Consider the following 17,814-nt stretch of genomic DNA (forward strand, 5'->3'; position numbering starts at 1 on the left):
AGAATATTAAATAATGTGAGAATATATAAATATATATTTCTTTTTTCAAAGTTGAAAACTTTTTTATTTTATTATCTTTAAAAAAGTCTTTTTTAAATATTAACAATTGGGTTGAAACCTTCCTCTTGATTTTATTCCAATTTTAATTTTTTAAATGAAATATTAATCAATGATTAATTCATTCTAGAAAAACAAAATATTCTTTATTAATAAATTTAATTTTCATATTAATTATTTCAATTTGCAAATATATTAATAAATTTCATACTTGTCACTATTTTTTATATATATATATATATATATATATATATATATATATATATATATATATATATAATTTCAAAACAAAATAAAATAAAAATAAAAAGAAAAATGTTGTGTTAAGGATATTTAATACTAAATTATAGTGACAAACATTGTTATTTCTATATATCACTTTATAAATAGAGAATTTTCACACATCATTTAGGTGGGGTGGATTAAGCAAACATTCTCATGTTAAAACTAACTGTTTTACTGTTTGAGATTCATTTTCATTACCGTTATGGTTAATAATTATTCGGAAACACGTGTTACGTGACATGTCAATAATTTGCTTATTTGAAATGGAATAAATAATAAAAAAAAAAAAAAAAAAAAAAAAAAAAAAAAAAAACTCAAACCCACCATCATTGAACAGACTTTTCTTCTCAATACATAATTAATTATTATTTTAATATGAGATACCAAAGCCATACGTCCATTTTTGCTTTACCTAACTGTCACCTAATCCAATTAAAATTACCCATACATTAAAATAAAAATTAAATTTGAAAAATGAACGTGACCAATTCCAATATTTGAATTCAACCCTTTTTTCTTATACTTCTATTTTTTAATATTTACTTTTCTTCCCCCTTAAAACTCTCTTTTCAATTATTATAAGTCTCTTTTCAATTATTAATGCATAACCGTTCATTTAACCTTTATAAGCTGAAGTTTTAGAGAGACTTACCTAAAAATAAATAAAAAAGTCGGGACACGATTATATTCCACATTCTATCTCTCTTCCTAATTCTGTCTCGCTCACATACATACATACTCTTTAAACAAAGTCGGGAACAGGATTATATTCCTCATTCTATTTATGTTTCCAATTATGTCCCGCTCACATACATACATACATACTCTCTAAACAAAGTCGGAACATGATTATATTCCCCATTCCATCTCTGTTCCCAATTCTGTTCTGCTCACATACATACATACATACATACGTTCTTACACGCACAAATACATACATACATGTAAATTTTGGAGGGAGAATGAAAAATGTGTGACATCTAGTAGCTGCCTAGGCTGCTGCTTTTTTTTTTTTTTTTTTTTTCTTTTTTTCAAATTTCTCTCTCTCTCTCTCTCTCTCTGTCCGAAGCTTCCATGGCAGCACGCCATTGTTCAATTCTTTGAAATGCTCCCATTTCTCCTTTCTATAAATACATCTCCACTTCCTGTTAATCTTCCCACTTTCTCCCTCCCTTTTCTTCCTTCCCTCAACTGCAAAACACCGCCTACTCCATGAAGTTCGGCAAGGAATTCACCGCCCAAATGGTGCCCGAATGGCACGAGGCTTACATGGATTACGGTTTCCTCAAAACCCTTCTCAAAGAGATTCAACGATTCAAGCTCAGAAATGGCCCTCCTCACACCCCTCGCCCTTCCGGCTTGAAGCGCAAGCTCACTCTCTACAGAGCCTTCAGCGGCCTCACTCAATCTTACATTCATCCTTCCACTCCTTCTTCCCATTCCGATATCGAGAGCCAGGCCATTCTCGTCAACTCTGCGCACGAGAATGGCTCCCACAGTTACAAGACCACTTTCCTCATGGCCGCCGATGAAGGAGGGGAGTACGAACTCGTCTACTTCAGGAGGCTGGATGATGAGCTTAATAAAGTGAACAAGTTCTATAAATCCAAGGTGGAGGAGGTTATGAAGGAAGCGGAGATGTTGAATAAGCAGATGGATGCTCTGATTGCCTTCAGAGTTAAGGTTGAGAATCCTCAGGGTTTGGTTTTCGATATGTCTGAGAAGACTGTGGAGATCACTCGTCTTGCTTCCGGGATTGCGGCTTCTTCCGCTGCTTTATCCGCTTCCACGCCTAAAGGAGCCAAATCTGGAAGTGAGTTTTTCATTTCATTTCATTTCGTTGATTTCTGAATGCTATTTTGTTCATTTCATTTCATTGATTTCTGAATGGTATCTGATCTTCAATTTCTCATGGATTTGATGAAGTAAAAACTGTTTGAATGTATTTTGTTCATGTTTACGTTTGTTGATGATCTGATCTGATCTGCTCTTCAATTTTTCACGGATTTGATGAAGTAGAAACTGTTTGAATGTATTCTGTTCATGCTTACGTTTGTTGATGATCTGATCTGATCTTCAATTCTTCATGGATTTGATGAAGTAAAAACTGTTCGAATGTATTTTTGATGAGCAGAGAGACCTCACATGGCCATGGAGATAATAGAAGAAAGTGGGGCTGGTGAGCTTGGTCAATCTGATGAATCCAATGAAGATGGGAATGAAATTGACACGAAATCGAGAAACAAAAAGGTTGTAGAAGATAATTCAAGCAAAGCCAAGGGTGTCAGACCCCCTCCATTAGATGTTCTTGATCGTGTCAAAATCAATAATCCCATTGAAACACCTCGTTCAACCATCAAGGGCTTCCTTAAGTTCCCTCAAAACTCCGACCTACGTTTCAGCAGAGACAATCTCAAGAAAGTTGAAGAACAGCTCAAGCAGGCCTTCTCTGTGTTTTACCAGAAACTTAGGCTTCTGAAGAGCTTCAGGTAAAACCTCTTATCTTCTTCTTTGATCCGTTCTTTAAATGCTCTAATTCCTAATCGTTTCTCATTCATGCAATTTACTCAGCTTCTTGAATACACTCGCCTTCTCCAAGATCATGAAGAAATACGACAAGGTAGTTCACTGAACATTTCATCACAAATGCTTCCTTCCTTGCTTCCTTATTTCTTATGTATTTGTTATTTGATTGCAGATTACATCAAGAGACGCATCAAAAGCATACATGAAAATGGTGGATAGTTCTTACCTTGGAAGTTCAGATGATGTGAGATATATAGCTTTTCTGGCATTTTAAATTCAACTATTCCTTTCAAGTTCTCTGATATACTAAATGCCATTACAGGTTGCCAAGTTAATGGAGAGAGTTGAGAACACATTCATCAAACATTTCTGCAATGCAAACCGCAGCAAAGCGATGAATATTTTAAGACCCAAAGCCAAGAGAGAGAGACATAGAACAACATTTTCCATGGGTAACTCAAACTGCTCTGATTTTCAATCATGATTTGTTGTTGTACCACTTAAGCTTATGTTTAGGTTGAACTCAAATGATTTGCAGGTTTTCTAGCTGGCTGTTCTGCAGCTCTTGTTTTAGCCCTCATCTTAATTATCCGTGCTCGCCATATCATGGATAGCAGAGGAAGCACAAAGTACATGGAAACCATGTTTCCCCTTTACAGGTAACTACAAATCTACACTCATATTGCAATCTGTTTATACATTCTCAATCTTAACTGAGTAATGAACTTTATTCTGTTCTATTGGTTGATATGTGAACTCTGATATGTTATGCAGCTTGTTTGGATTTGTTGTTCTGCATTTGGTTATATACGCAGCCAACATTTACTATTGGAGACAATATCGAGTGAATTATTCCTTCATATTTGGTTTCAAGGAAGGAAATGAGTTGGGGTATCGTCAAGTTCTCCTTATTGCTTTTGCTCTAGCTGTTCTTGGTCTAGGCTCAGTCCTCTCAAACCTTGACATGGAAATGGACCCAAGAACAAAAGATTTCAAAGCATTTACAGAACTTCTGCCTCTGTTTGCGGTTATTGTAAGATTTTCACCTTAACCTTCTCAAGTGCTCTTAATTTTGCATATGCCATAATGCTAATTAAACTCCCTTTGCTTTCTTCTACAGCTTGTAACTGCAATACTTATCTGCCCGCTTAACATCATATATCGCTCGAGTCGTTTCTTCTTCCTCACTTGTCTGTTTCACTGCATTTGTGCTCCGCTCTACAAGGTAAATTACGACGTACATAATGTATATATAAGCTCGGAGATACTGAAGTTGGTGTTGTAATTTTGAAGTAAAACAAATGTGTTGTTTCAGGTGGTGCTCCCAGACTTCTTCTTAGCTGATCAGTTAACAAGCCAGGTCCAAGCACTCAGAAGTTTGGAATTTTACATTTGCTATTATGGGTGGGGAGATTACAGAATTAGAGTAAACACTTGCAAGGCCAGCGCTGTATTCCAAACATTCAGTTTCATTGTTGCCGTTATTCCATACTGGGCGCGCCTTCAACAGGTACTCCAATCTTGCCATAAGATCTTAGCATTGTAGAAAAAACACAAGCAACTCTCACAGGCTATCTGAACGTAGTCGTTTGGAGGTTAATATCATTTATTCTTTTGTAATTTTGCAGTGTCTTCGTCGGCTGTATGAAGAGAAGGATAAAATGCACGCCCTGAATGGATTGAAATACTCGTTTGCTATAGCTGCTGTTTGCTTCAGGACAGCATACAGTCTGAATAAAAGCTTGTATGTTTGGTATGTACTAGCTTGGATATTTTCAGTGATAGCAGCCGTGTCGGGCACGTACTGGGACCTCGTCATTGACTGGGGGCTTCTGCAACGCCATTCGAAGAACCGCTGGTTGAGAGACAAACTCCTGGTCCCTCAAAAGAGCATATACTTCATTGCTATGGTGAGTGACATAATCAACCAGAAAACAATTGTGTTGTTTTTGGCCATTTCTAAAGGAAATGACAACATTGCAGGCTTTGAACGTGGTGCTGAGACTTGCTTGGATGCAAACTGTGTTGAACTTCCAAGTCTCATTCTTGCACAGAGAAGGGTTGATTACGATCGTGGCTAGCTTAGAGATCATTCGTCGAGGGATATGGAACTTCTTCAGGTATTTGAACTATGATTGCATATCATGTCTTTGTTAAAGGGTAATGTATGTTATATAAATATGTTTTTGATTATGATACAGGATTGAAAACGAGCATTTGAACAATGTTGGAAAATACAGAGCGTTCAAATCAGTGCCTTTGCCTTTCAACTACGATGAAGATGATAAAGATGACTGAGTGCTGATTCAGAATGTTTGAAATGTGTTATTTATTTGTTGTATAATATGTATAGCAATTTTGCAAAAACTTGCAGTGTTCAATCTGTTAGATGAGAAAGGCAAAGAAAGAATTATTTTATGCGTACTTTTGAGTATATGGTTGTAGCAGGTGGAGAGTGAGTGAAGATTGGTGTGGGGAACCTGAAATTCCACAAATTGGCAGCCAACCAAAAGTTGATTGTCGCAATTTATTAGTTCCCGCCAATAGCTATATCATGAATACAGGTGACGTAATTTATATCTTTATCACAAAAAAGTACTTATAAGACGAGGTCAAAATTTAGATTATGACACCTCATCGCAACGGACTTTAAGCTAATGAACTTGACTTAATAGAATAAGTTACTAACTTATGGAGTAACTTTAAGAAATTTTTTAGTAGACTCGGTAGAATAAATTACTAATTTATGGAGTAATTATAGAAGAATTGGTAGTAGTTACTATGGAGTAACTATTGAAGAATTGGTAGTATTACTAAATTGTGGACGAAGTTTTGTGCTTCAATTAGAAAATTTTTTAATTATGGAAGATCGTTAGTAGTTCTTAACTTGGTGAGAAAGTTTAGAGAGCTAGCTAGTGATTTATCCGATATAAATACTTCTGAGATGTATGCTCTTTACATAACAACAAAAGAGAATTGGAAAGCTAAGTGCTTAAGGTTTCTTTTTTCCAAAAGATCTCTCATTCAAGTTGTTTCTTTGCTTCTTTTACTTGTTTTGACATATTTCGATCGTGGGTCTTATTCAACATTTGGTATAAGAGCTAGGATGTTGAAATAAATGTCGTCATCATACAAAGTCACTGGAGGAGAAGTGACAATGATAAAGAGCGAAAAGAAGGGAAGTGTAACGCTCTAGGACCTGTTACTCATGAAGAGTAACTACGCAGCATGGTCGATCAAGATGCATGTCAACTTACAAGCACAAGGCGTGTGGGACGCCATCGAGCATGGTGACGTTGAGGAGCGTAAGGATAGGATGACTCTTACCGCCCTCTACCAAGCAGTCTCGGAGGATGTCCTTCTCATGTTGGCAAAGAAGGTCTCGGCAAAGGCAGCGTGGGAGACGCTGCAAACAATGCATGTGGGTGTGGAATGTGTCAAGAAAGCAAAGGTGCAGACCTTGAAGAGTGAGTTCGAGGCTATCCGCATGAAGGATGGTTAGTCAATAGATGACTTTGCCATGAACTTGACGACAATTGTCAGCGGCATCCGTTCATTAGGCGACATGATGGAGGAGATCTCCGTATTCAAGAAGTTCCTTCGAGCTATTCTCCCAAGATTCATGCAGATTGTTACTTCCATCGAATAGTTTGGCGATTTCAAGAACATGTCAGTCGAGGAGGTCGTTGGTTGTCTTAAGTTTAATGAGGAGAGACTTTGTGGCTATGAAGACAAAGAGGAGGAGAAATACCTCTTACTCACATGAGGCGTGGCTCGCACTGACGAAAAAGAATGATGCGTCTGACTTTTCTTTTAAGATTACGAGGGGACGTGGCAACCATAACAAAGAAAACAGAGCTCGTGGACGTGGTCGCTGACATGAGTGAAGAAGACGACAATGATAGAGATAGTGAGATAAAGAGGCCAAAAACTCGTAGTGAGTTGGTTGAAGAAGACGAAGTCCGCAGGTCAATTCAGGTTTGTTCTCGAACTTAAGTGATCCAGCACCCATCAGACGCTTCCAGCATCCTAGAAAGTTCTTTCGATCCAGCATGTGCCTGTAGCCCACGACCCTTGGCCCAAAGGACACCCAGTGTCACAATCGCACTTTTAATGGTAGCGGACTTGCGATTGTGCGGTACTCACTTTCCAACGACAAGTGAGCTAAGCCAATTCGTTCTTGCGTCACCTACGGCCAAGCGACATATGCTCGAGCCTCTAGCCTCGGTTTTAAGAGAAGGTTTTAGAAAACGAGGGCAAAAAGAGATTTTCGAAAGAGAGATTTTTGAAAGAGATGTTATATAAGCAAGCAAGAGAGAAATAACAACGACTTACAGTATATAACCTTGGGTAGGGAGAAGTTGAGAACTAATCGTATCCCCCTACAGTACATTCTGAGGCATTTCATGTCTGATAGGCCTAAACATGATATTTCTGAAACGTCATACTTCCTAGAAATACAAAAGTAAAAAACTAGAATATGAAAAGACATAAAGGGTTGGGCTTGTCATGGGCATGCGGCCATGGGCAACACGCCTTGGACGAGCATGACCGTGACATCCTCCCCCACCTAATTGGTTGACGTCCCTGTCAACCGACTACTTTCGAATCTAGCGATGTGGGTGACGGCAGAGTCCAGATCTTCGACGCGTTCCCAGCTGGTTTCCTCTGTAGGGAGATTCTTCCATTTGACAAGGAATTCACGAATCATCCGTACGGGTCTTCCTATCTTCCTAACCCTGTCGGCTAGGATCTCCTCTATTTCTTTGCTGTCTCTTTGTTTCAGATCAATGCTCGATCTTGTGATCACATTTCGCTGGTCATCGTCCGGGTTAGGGTGATAAGGCTTCAAGTTGCTCACATGAATTACTGGGTGGATTTTCATCCATGTGGGTAGCGCAACTCTGTAGGAGGTAGCCCTGATCTTTTTAAGGACTTCAACTAGGCCTTCATATTTTCGAACTAGTCGCTGGTCCTTTCGACTGCGAAATCTGATCTGTTATGGTCTCAACTTGATGAGGACTTGATCTCCTGTTCGGAATTGAAGGGGGCGACGCTTCTTGTCTGCCCACTTCTTCATATGCTTGGAAGCTTTCTCTAAATATGTCCGGGCTATATCTGTTGTCTGCTTCCATTCTCTTGTGAAGTTTTGAGCTTGAGGGTTTTTCCCTGCATAAGGATGATCAATAATATGTGGTAAGGCCGGTTGTCGTCCACTTACAATTTCGAAGGGACTCTTCCCCATAGACGAGCTCGTTTGACAATTGAAACAGAATTGGGTAACATCTAGCAGTTGTATCCAGTCTTCTAGCGAGCTTCGAGGAAGTAACGTAAGTATTCTTTGAGCAAGCAGTTGAACCGTTCAGTCTGTCCATCGGTTTGAGGATGGTAGCTCGAAGAGATGTTTAAAGTCGTTCCCAAGAAGACGAATAGTTCGGTCCAAAATGTGTCAATGAATCTACCATCCCTATCACTGATGATGCTCGACGGAATGCCCCATAACTTAACAACGTGTTTGAAAAATAGTTGGATTGTTAGTTCAGCCGAGCATAATTTGAGAGTGGGAACAAACGTCGCATATTTTGAGAACCGATCTACTATAACCAAGATGGCGTCATATTCTCCGACTTTTGGGAGGTGTGTTATGAAGTCCAGAGACACACTTTCCCAAGGTCTTGTTGGCACAGGTAGAGGTTCCAAGAGTCCCGAGACTTTGGCTTTCTCGACTTTGTCCTGTTGGCAGATGAGGCACGTCTTGGTGTACTGCATGATATCGTCCCGCATATTCGGCCAAAAGTACCACTTTTTGATTAGGGCATACGATCTTTGCCACCCAGGGTGTCCTGCCCATAAGGTATCATGACATTCCTGAATGAGCTTCTTCCTCAGTTCTCCCGTTCTTGGGACGTATAACCTATTTCCTTTAGTCATTAGAAGGTCTCCCTCGACCCAAAACTATCGTGTCTTCCCAGCTTTAGCTAGTTCGACGACGGCTTTGGCCGATGGGACTTTGTGTAAATGTTCTTTGATGATATCGCGCATCAATCCATCGATCTTACTTGAATGAATATGGGCTAACATGCACAGGGCCACATGTTCGCCCTTCCGACTCAGTGCATCGGCTGCTTGATTACTCTTCCTTGTCTTGTGTTCGAATTTGAAGTCGAATTATACCAACGACTCTTGCCACCAGGCTTGTTTTGCCGTCAATTTTGGTTGATCGAAGAAGTGGCAGATGGCGCTGTTATCCATCTTCACTATGAACTGTGATCCCAAGAGATACTGTCTCTAGACTCGTAGACAATGAACTACAGCCAGCATTTCTTTTTCGGAGACAGTGTATCTCCGTTTGGCATCATTGAGCTTTCGACTTTCATAAGCGATGGGGTGGCCTTCTTGAATAAGGACACCGCCTAGGGCAAAGTCGGAAGCATCTGTTTCTATTTCAAATGGCTTTGTAACATCTACTAACCCGAGGACAGAACCCCTCGTCATGGTTGACTTCAAATCTTCAAAGGCCATTTGACATTTATTTGACCACGACCAAGGGTGGTCTTTCTTCAGGAGCTCCGTTAAGGGGGCGGCTTGTCGTGAAAACCCTTCGACGAACCGCCTATAGTAGTTTGCTAATCCTAAGAAAGACCGCACATCGGATACGGAAGTAGGGACTTTCCATTCTTGGATAGCTTTTATCTTATCGCTATCCATCCCGATCTGTCCACAACTGATGACATGTCCGAGGAAGTTGATGCATGTTTGTGCGAAGGCACATTTTTCTTTCTTGACGTACAACTGATTCTGCCGCAGCTTGTCAAATACCAGCTTCAAGTGTACCTTGTGTTCCTCTAGGGTTGTGCTGTATACAACTATGTCGTCGAGGTATACTATGACGAACTGATCCAAGTATTCGTAGAAAACCTGGTTCATTAACGTGCAAAACATAGCTGGGGCGTTTGTCAAGCCAAAGGGCATTACCAGGAACTCGAAGACCCCATATCTTGTCACGCACGTCGTCTTGGACTCGTCCCCCTAGGCGATACGTACTTGGTAGTACCCTGATCGTAAGTCCAACTTTGTGAAGTATTTGGCCCCGTGAAGTTGGTCGAACAAGTCGGATATTATCGGCAGTGGGTACTTGTTGCGTATCGTCACCTTGTTTAAGGCTCTATAATCTATGCACAGACGCAACGTCCCATCCTTCTTTTTCTGAAATAGTAGTGGGGCTCCGTAAGGTGCTTTTGCCGGGCGGATGAATCTTGCCGTTAACAACTCATCTAGTTGTTTCCTCAATTCGGCTAGCTCAGGGGGAGCCATCCGGTATGTGTTCTTCGCTGGGGGTTTAACCCAGGGAAGGAGTTCAATTTCATGATCAATGCCTCGACGGGGTGGTAATGTTTGTGGTAGGCCCTCTGGCATTATGTCAGCATAACTGTTTAGTACCTCCTTGATTTCGTCTGGGATAGTTTCCTCAGTAGTCACTTCTTCCATCAGTGGTATAGCAAAAAATGTAGGTTTCTCTCGTGCGAGTCCTCTTTTCAATTGTATGGCCGAGATCATTCTAAGATGACCTGACTGCTTGATGCTTGCAGGTATTACTGTGGGATTGCGGTCGGTGATCACCAAGCATTTCGCTAGTGGCATTGGGATAGCTTTGTGTTCTAGGAGGAACTCCATCCCAAGTACCACGTCAAAGTCGTCCATGCAAACTACGACAAGGTCCAGCTCTCGTGTCCAAGCCCCTAATTTGAAGGGGACTCTTTTGGAAACTCCCACAATAGGCAAGGGCTCGGAGTTGACAGCTTTCATTTTTCCAGGGTCTTTTCCTATGGTGAGTCCCAATCTTCGGGCTTCTTGATCGGCGATGAAGTTGTGAGTCGCTCCTGAGTCTATCAAAGTACTCTTGCTCGGTCGAGAGTTTATTGTCGCATCCACAAACATGAGCTCTTTCTCTATTATCTCCTTCGGTTCGACCTTCCGTTGGAGGGCTGACAGGAATTTGAGCGCGCCCATTCGGGGGTTGTCTTGATCTTCCTTCTTGTCTAGCATAGTCTCGACTCTTGTGTCGTTGCTCTCTTGAATGGACACTTGGAGTGCAGTGAGAGAGGCTCGATGGGACAGTAGGACACTTTGTGGGGGCCTTTACACAATATGCAGTGTAAAGGAGTTGTCGGGTGGTTCCTTTGAGGGTAAGGTCCTCGAGATGTCCCCGCTTGGTTGTTCTGAGGAGGTCTATATGTCCACCCGCTTGGTCTATCGTTACCTCCGTTTGGCCTGTTGGGGCTTCCATTTCGATGACCTGGCGGCTTATATGTTTTGCCCCCAGTGTTTGGGGCCTGTGTTGTTTTTCATTGGTAACTCGCCTCGTTCCCATAGTCTAGGAGTCTCTTGGCGCTGGCAATTGCGGTAGCTTGGTCTTGGACCTTTTTCTCGTGTATTTTTGTTTTGGCCTACGGTTGTAACCCATTTATAAAGAAGAACACCTTGTCCTTCTCTGATGTGCCCCTAATATCTAGCATCAGGGTCGAAAATTGTCTGACATAGTCCCTTATGCTTCCAATTTGCTTTAGGGCTATTAGTTTTTCCATTGCTAGATGGTCTACGTTTTCGGGGAGGCATTGGTCCCTCAACTCTCTCTTGAGATCTTCCCCCGAGTCTATGGTGCACAATCCATTCTCAATGTCTTGTACCTTCATATGCCACCAAAGTTTGGCGTCGTTTATGAGATACATCGAGGCTACTGTCCCATTCATGTCGTCGGTACAAGCCGGTGTGGCTTTGAAGTACTGTTCGACATCAAAGATGAAGTTCTCCAACTCTTTGGCATCCCGGTTCCCTTTGAAAGGTCTAGGTTTGGGAAACTTCAGTTTGTTGGATCCTATATTAGTTTGCACAGCCGAGACGTTCTCCACGGCTTTCATGGTCACCTCGATTTGGGTGCTCATGGTGGACATCTTTTCTTGGATGTCATCGATCATTGTTCTGAATTCGTCAGCTAATCCGTTGAACAAACTCATCATTGTATTTTGTAGCACGTCGAACTCTTTGCCACGTCCCTCCTTGTGCGCAACAGAGCTATCGGGGCTACTAGACGGTCTTGGGCTGCTCGTAGGAGCAACTTTTTCTTCGAGTGAGGTCACTCGAAACATTAGTTCTGCGATTGGCAACCCATCCAGGCGACCCATTGCGTCGATCTCCACGACTTTTCCACTCAATTCTTTCACCCGTGCTTTCAGGAAGCGGATGGTGTCAAGGACTTCTTTGACGAACAGTATTTTCTCCTCTATTAAAGTAAGCCGGTAGGCTTGTGATTTGGGTGTCGACTTTGTCGTCGACATGTTTTCGGTCTTTGCTATTTCACGGCGCTTACAAGATTTTGATACCACTTGTCACAATCGCACTTTTAATGGCAGCGGACTTGCGATTGTGGGGCACTCACTTTCCAACGACAAGTGAGCTAAGCCAATTCGTTCTTGCGTCGCCTACGGCCAAGCGACGTATGCTCGAGCCTCTGGCCTCGGTTTTAAGAGAAGGTTTTAGAAAATGAGGGCAGAGAGAGATTTTCGAAAGAGAGATATTTGAAAGAGACGTTATATAAGCAAGCAAGAGAGAAATAACAACGGCTTACAGTATATAACCTTGGGTAGGGAGAAGTTGACAACTAGTCGTATCCCCTGATAGTACATTCTGAGGCATTTCATGTCTGACAGACCTAGACATGATATTTCTGAAACGTATACTTTCTAGAAATACAAAAGTAAAACACTAGAATATGAAAAGACATAAAAGGGTTGGGCTTGTCATGGGCATGCGGCCATGGGCAACACGCCTTGGACGAGCATGACCGTGACACCCAGCTCGCGCTTCAACCCATCCATGTGACTCGTGCCCTCGACCTGACCTGACTCTTACCTCGTTCCGACTCAATTTCGTGTTTTTTGGCAGTTCCAAATCGGCTAATCGACTCAGTTTTGAGCTATTCGATGTTTCAGTACATGAAACTAAAGGGAATGAACTCTTCATCCATATAGGGGAAACATTGGATACTGTTTTGAATTTATTAAGAATTAAAACAAAACAATAAATATGAGAACAAAAATTCTATCTTTGTAGAGACTCTAGCTTGCAAAACTCCTCAAATTATTCAAACCATGCGAAAGTTCTTCACATTTCACAATATCTTCTTTGATAGTGTCAAGTGAATTCTCTAGAGAAGGAGAAATTCTCTAGGAGAAAAGTTTGAAAGAATTCTCTACCGAGAAAGTTTAGTTATACAGAGAGCGTGATAGGGTTGTGTCCACTAATATTTATCCAATAATATATTTTAATTTTTAATATATTATGATAATATTTGAATGTTAACCTATTTTAATTTATTTAACCAATTTAAATTTCATTCAAATTTCAAATATATTTTTATTTAATGTATCAATATTTAACGTATAAAATACCATAATTATATTTTTCTCTTTTAATATATATAATATATTAAATATTAATTTAAATCATTTAAATTAATATATTTTTTTTCTATTTATATTTAGCATATCTAATATATTAAATATTAATTTGAACGTTACTATGATCTAGGAAGAGACCTTATAGACCACAATGATACAAAGTTAATTAATTAAACTCTTTAATTAATTGACTATATATCACTCTACTATAACTTAGAGTTGATCTCTCATGCATTGTAGGACAAGTTCTATCCACTGAGATAATTATTATAAGCAAATCAATTCTTCACGAATTGTTCATAATTACAGGAGGTAAAATGAGGTCAAAAATATGTTTTACCCATGTAATTACATCTTTCACCTTAAGTACCACTTATTCTCTAATGAACAATTTGTTTATGATCCAATCATAAACTAAGTCCCTTCGAGCCAATAAGAGAGTGAGACCCATTGTTCAAGTCTGAAATAAGTACTTAAAGAGAACAACGCATCTACTTTTCTTATATGGAAATAAGTGAGCTCCATCTCATCATATTATGTTCCCAACTCCTTGTTTGGTCCGTTCCCAAAATAGTAGGCATATTGAATCGGGCTGAGAGTTCTTCTCGCCCATGCAAAATACAGGACAAGCCCTCACATGTAGGAGTTCATAACTCACTCAAGATTAAGATTGAGTCACATATGATCCTCATGTGAAATATTAATCTTCTCAATTAACGGATTTATAAAGAGAGATTAAATATTTCTTGGTCCAGTCTGATACAAACTCATTGTATAGGATACCCCAATTACATGTCTCCACATGAACGATTTGAACCAAATTATTTGTAACGATTACAAAGTGGGTCGTATCAATAGTTTTACCGGGATAAGGCACCCAACCTTATCCATATACTATAGACCCTTTAGGTTATTACTTGAACACGATCCTTTTGTATGTCAACCACATAGTGTTCAAGATTACATTAATAACTTTGAATTTTCATACCATGTATAATATGAAATTGTAAATAAAATAATAAAAACTATTATTAAAAATTAAATAATTAATTACAAGGCTTTATGACATAAATCTCAATAGAGCCTAACGATGTTGGCCATTCTAGAGTTGTTTATGACACTTTTGGGACCAATGGAGGTTAATATGGCCTCTATTTGGTCCATGTAAGTTACTTTTTAGCTAGAAGTTGAATTAGTTGATACTGTTGGATAAATTAAATTGTATATCATGTCCTAACTCGGTATCGTGGGTCCATATAGAATTGAAATCATACTTGGAAAGCAGATGTGAAACAGCTTTAGGATTGTTAGTGACGCCTGTAACAGCCCAAGTCCACCACTAACATATATTGTCCGCTTTGGCCCATTATGTATCACCGTTAATCTCACGATTTTAAAACGTGTTTACTGAAGGGAATGAACTCTTCATCCACGTAGCGGAAGCATTGGGAACCATTTTGATTTTATTATGAATTAAAAGAAAAACAATAAATGCGAGAGTAAGAACTCTACGTTCCTAGAAACCCTAGCTTGCAAGATTTCTCGGAGTATTCCAACCATGTAGAAGTTCTTCAACATTCCACAAGATCTTCCTTGCTATGACCCGAACACAAGGCCAAGGTTTATGGGAGCCTCTTGAAAGAAAATCTCAAAGGGATTGGAGAAGAAGAAAGAGTTTCGAGAATTCTTTAGAGATATAATTTCATTCTCTAGAGAAAGTGGGAGAGACTGATATATGTTGGCTCAACCCGAGGGTCATTTTTATAAGGACTCTTGAAAAATCTTTGCCAAATAATATATTTGCCTATTTAATATATTAGGATATAATACCTTATACAAATCATATTTAGATATTATAAGATGTCTTAATATATATTTAATTAATTTGAATCTCATTCAAATTTAATACAATAAATATATTTTTCTCTTTTAATATATCTAATATATTAAATATTAATTTAAACCCTTCAAATTAATATATTTTTCTCTATTTATATTTAACCTATCTAATATATTAAATATTAATTTCAAACCTATCTAATATATTAAATATTAATTTCAACCCCTCAAATTAAATATATTTTATCTATTTGACATTTCAAATTAAATTTATTTTATCCTTTATATTTAATATATCTAATATATTAAATATCAATTTGAACATTTCAAATTTTCTTTCAAATAAATTGAACATTTAGCGTTATTCTGAGCTAGCAAGGGGATCTTATGGACCTAAAGATTATAAGCTCTGATACAAAATTAATTAATTAAACTCTTTAATTAATTAATTTTCATTCATTAACTATAGGTCACTCCGCTAGACCTAGAGTTGCACTTATGCACTATAGGACAAGTTATGTCCATTGATATAATCATTACAAGCAAGTCGATCCTTCACGAGTTGTTCATAATTACAGCTGGGTCAAAAGTCCATTTTACCCCTGTAATTACATTTTTCACCTTAAGTACCATTGATTCTCTAATGAACAATTTGTCTATGATCCAATCATAAACCAAGTCCCTCTCGGGCCAATGAGAGGGTGGGGCTCCATTGTTCAAATCCCGAAATCAGTACTTAAGTGAACAACTCATCTACTTTCCTTGTATGAAAAGGAGTGAATTCAATCTCATGATATTATGTTCGAACTCCCTATTTGGTCAAGTCCCCAAAATAGTAAGCATATTGAATCGGCTAAAAGAGCCATTCTCACCCATGTAAATTAAAGGACAAGCCCTTTTACAGGCAGGAGTTCATAACTCACTTAGGATTAAGATCGAGTCGCATATGATCATCATGTGAAATATTAATCTTCTCAATTAACAGATTTATAAAGAGAGATTAAATATTTCTTGGTCCAGTCTTATACAAACTCATTGTATAGGATACCCCCACTTACATGTCTCCACATGAATGATTTGGATCAAATCATTTGTAACGATTACAAAGTGAGCCGTATCAATAGTGTTACTAGGATAAGACACCCAACCTTATCCATATACTATAGACTCTTTAGGTTATTACTTGAACACGATCCTCTTGTATGTCAACTACATACTGTTCAAGATTATATTAATAACCTTGGATTTTCATACAGGATAACAATTAAATTACAAATAAAATAATATAAATTATTGTTAAAAACTAAATAATTAATTATGAGGCTTTAGGGCATATCCCAACATCTACTAGGGAGATATTTCACACTCTCATAAGGAATGTTTCGTTTCCCTCTCCAATTGATGTGGGATATCACAATTCGCCTCCGTAGGGGATCCAACGCCCTCACTGGCACACCAACATAATTCACCCTCTTGGGGGCCCAACGTCCTCGCTAGTACACCGCCCGGTATCTGGCTCTGATACCATTTTTAACAGCCCAAGTCCACCGCTAGCATATATTGTCCACTCTGGCTCGTTACTTATCGCTGTCAGCCTCACGGTTTTAAAATGCGTCTACTAGGGAGGGTTTTCACAGCTTCATAAGGATTGTCTCGTTCTCCTCTCCAGTCAATGTGGGATCTCACAATGCTGCCCTAGGCCAACCAAGTAAGTAGGTCTACTATTGGCTTGGTTGGATGAATTGTGGCTTCTACACGTGTCATAATTATGATTTTTATGCTATGTTATGTTATGTCATGTTTATAAGATATGTTATAGTATGACTATTCCATTTTGTGGTGATATGTTATGTTATTGATAATCCATGATGCATAAACCTCCATACACCATGCCAAGTAAGCTATGTTCATACGATAGATTTGACAGGAATTATGTAAGCACAATTCATAGATTCATTATTTTATAAATGAATGGTTTGATTTGCATCATAAATTTATGTCATGAATGTAAGCTATGTGGACCTCATGCATTTTTGTGTTTCATATGCATCGGGATACTTTAGTAAGGATGCGTACCATATGACATTTATGTTTGCCATGATTTTATGTAAACCCTTTTCCTCCCTAGTGTCTGGCAGCCCGTTAGCAAGTGCTAGCCCGAGCAGAACCAAGGGGTACGCGAGCCCGACTGGTGGGCCCATGTACACGTGCATGGGTCGTGGGTCGGAAAGTACTACACATGCAACCCTGCCAGGTTTAGAAAGCTTCCTTAGGCCATGCTATGATGCTTTTGAAAGGATATGTCCTACCATATTGCATGTATTTGTATTTTCCAACTTCAACCGTGGGGTTACTTACTAAGTATTTCTTAAAATACTTAATTCATGTGCTGCTCTTATCTTTTAGGTAAGGGTAAGGCACCCAATACGAAAAATAGTGTCGCGATGATGGCCATGGACCCAGAGTTAGGGCAATCACATTTATGCCTGTTTAGTAGCCCATAGGTTAGTTCAAGGTTTGGTTTATTTTATTTAATTTATGTGGTTGACTTTTTTATTTATGAGTATGTTGCTTTAAAGAATTTATTTTTAAATGTTAAGTCTAGGACATCTTTTGTGAGATATTTTAAATGAAAGTTTTTCGCACACAT

General features: G+C 39.0%; 1 protein-coding gene across 1 annotated transcript; it reads left to right on the forward strand.

The window, feature by feature from the left end:
• The first annotated feature begins 1,465 nt into the window (after nucleotides 1-1,465).
• LOC111798136 (phosphate transporter PHO1 homolog 3) lies at nucleotides 1,466-5,286 on the forward strand. The gene is made up of 12 exons (XM_023681113.2): nucleotides 1,466-2,155; nucleotides 2,477-2,831; nucleotides 2,914-2,962; nucleotides 3,041-3,112; nucleotides 3,191-3,320; nucleotides 3,407-3,527; nucleotides 3,643-3,901; nucleotides 3,989-4,093; nucleotides 4,184-4,378; nucleotides 4,497-4,778; nucleotides 4,852-4,988; nucleotides 5,070-5,286. Exons 1-12 carry the CDS (start codon nucleotides 1,555-1,557, stop codon nucleotides 5,164-5,166), a joined length of 2,403 nt encoding a protein of 800 aa, XP_023536881.2. The 5' UTR covers nucleotides 1,466-1,554; the 3' UTR covers nucleotides 5,167-5,286.
• Nucleotides 5,287-17,814: the final 12,528 nt, after the last annotated feature.

Source organism: Cucurbita pepo, chromosome 7 (assembly GCF_057944985.1).
Source record: "Cucurbita pepo subsp. pepo isolate OVF chromosome 7, ASM5794498v1, whole genome shotgun sequence".
NCBI classification, from domain to species: Eukaryota; Viridiplantae; Streptophyta; class Magnoliopsida; order Cucurbitales; family Cucurbitaceae; genus Cucurbita; species Cucurbita pepo.

Coding starts and splice junctions, on each gene's coding strand:
- LOC111798136 (XM_023681113.2), top strand. CDS start 1,555: ATGAAGTTCGGCAAGGAATTCACCGCCCAAATGGTGCCCGAATGGCAC. Junction 3,113..3,190: donor ACCTTGGAAGTTCAGATGAT/GTGAGATATATA, acceptor ATGCCATTACAG/GTTGCCAAGTTAATGGAGAG. Junction 3,321..3,406: donor TAGAACAACATTTTCCATGG/GTAACTCAAACT, acceptor AATGATTTGCAG/GTTTTCTAGCTGGCTGTTCT.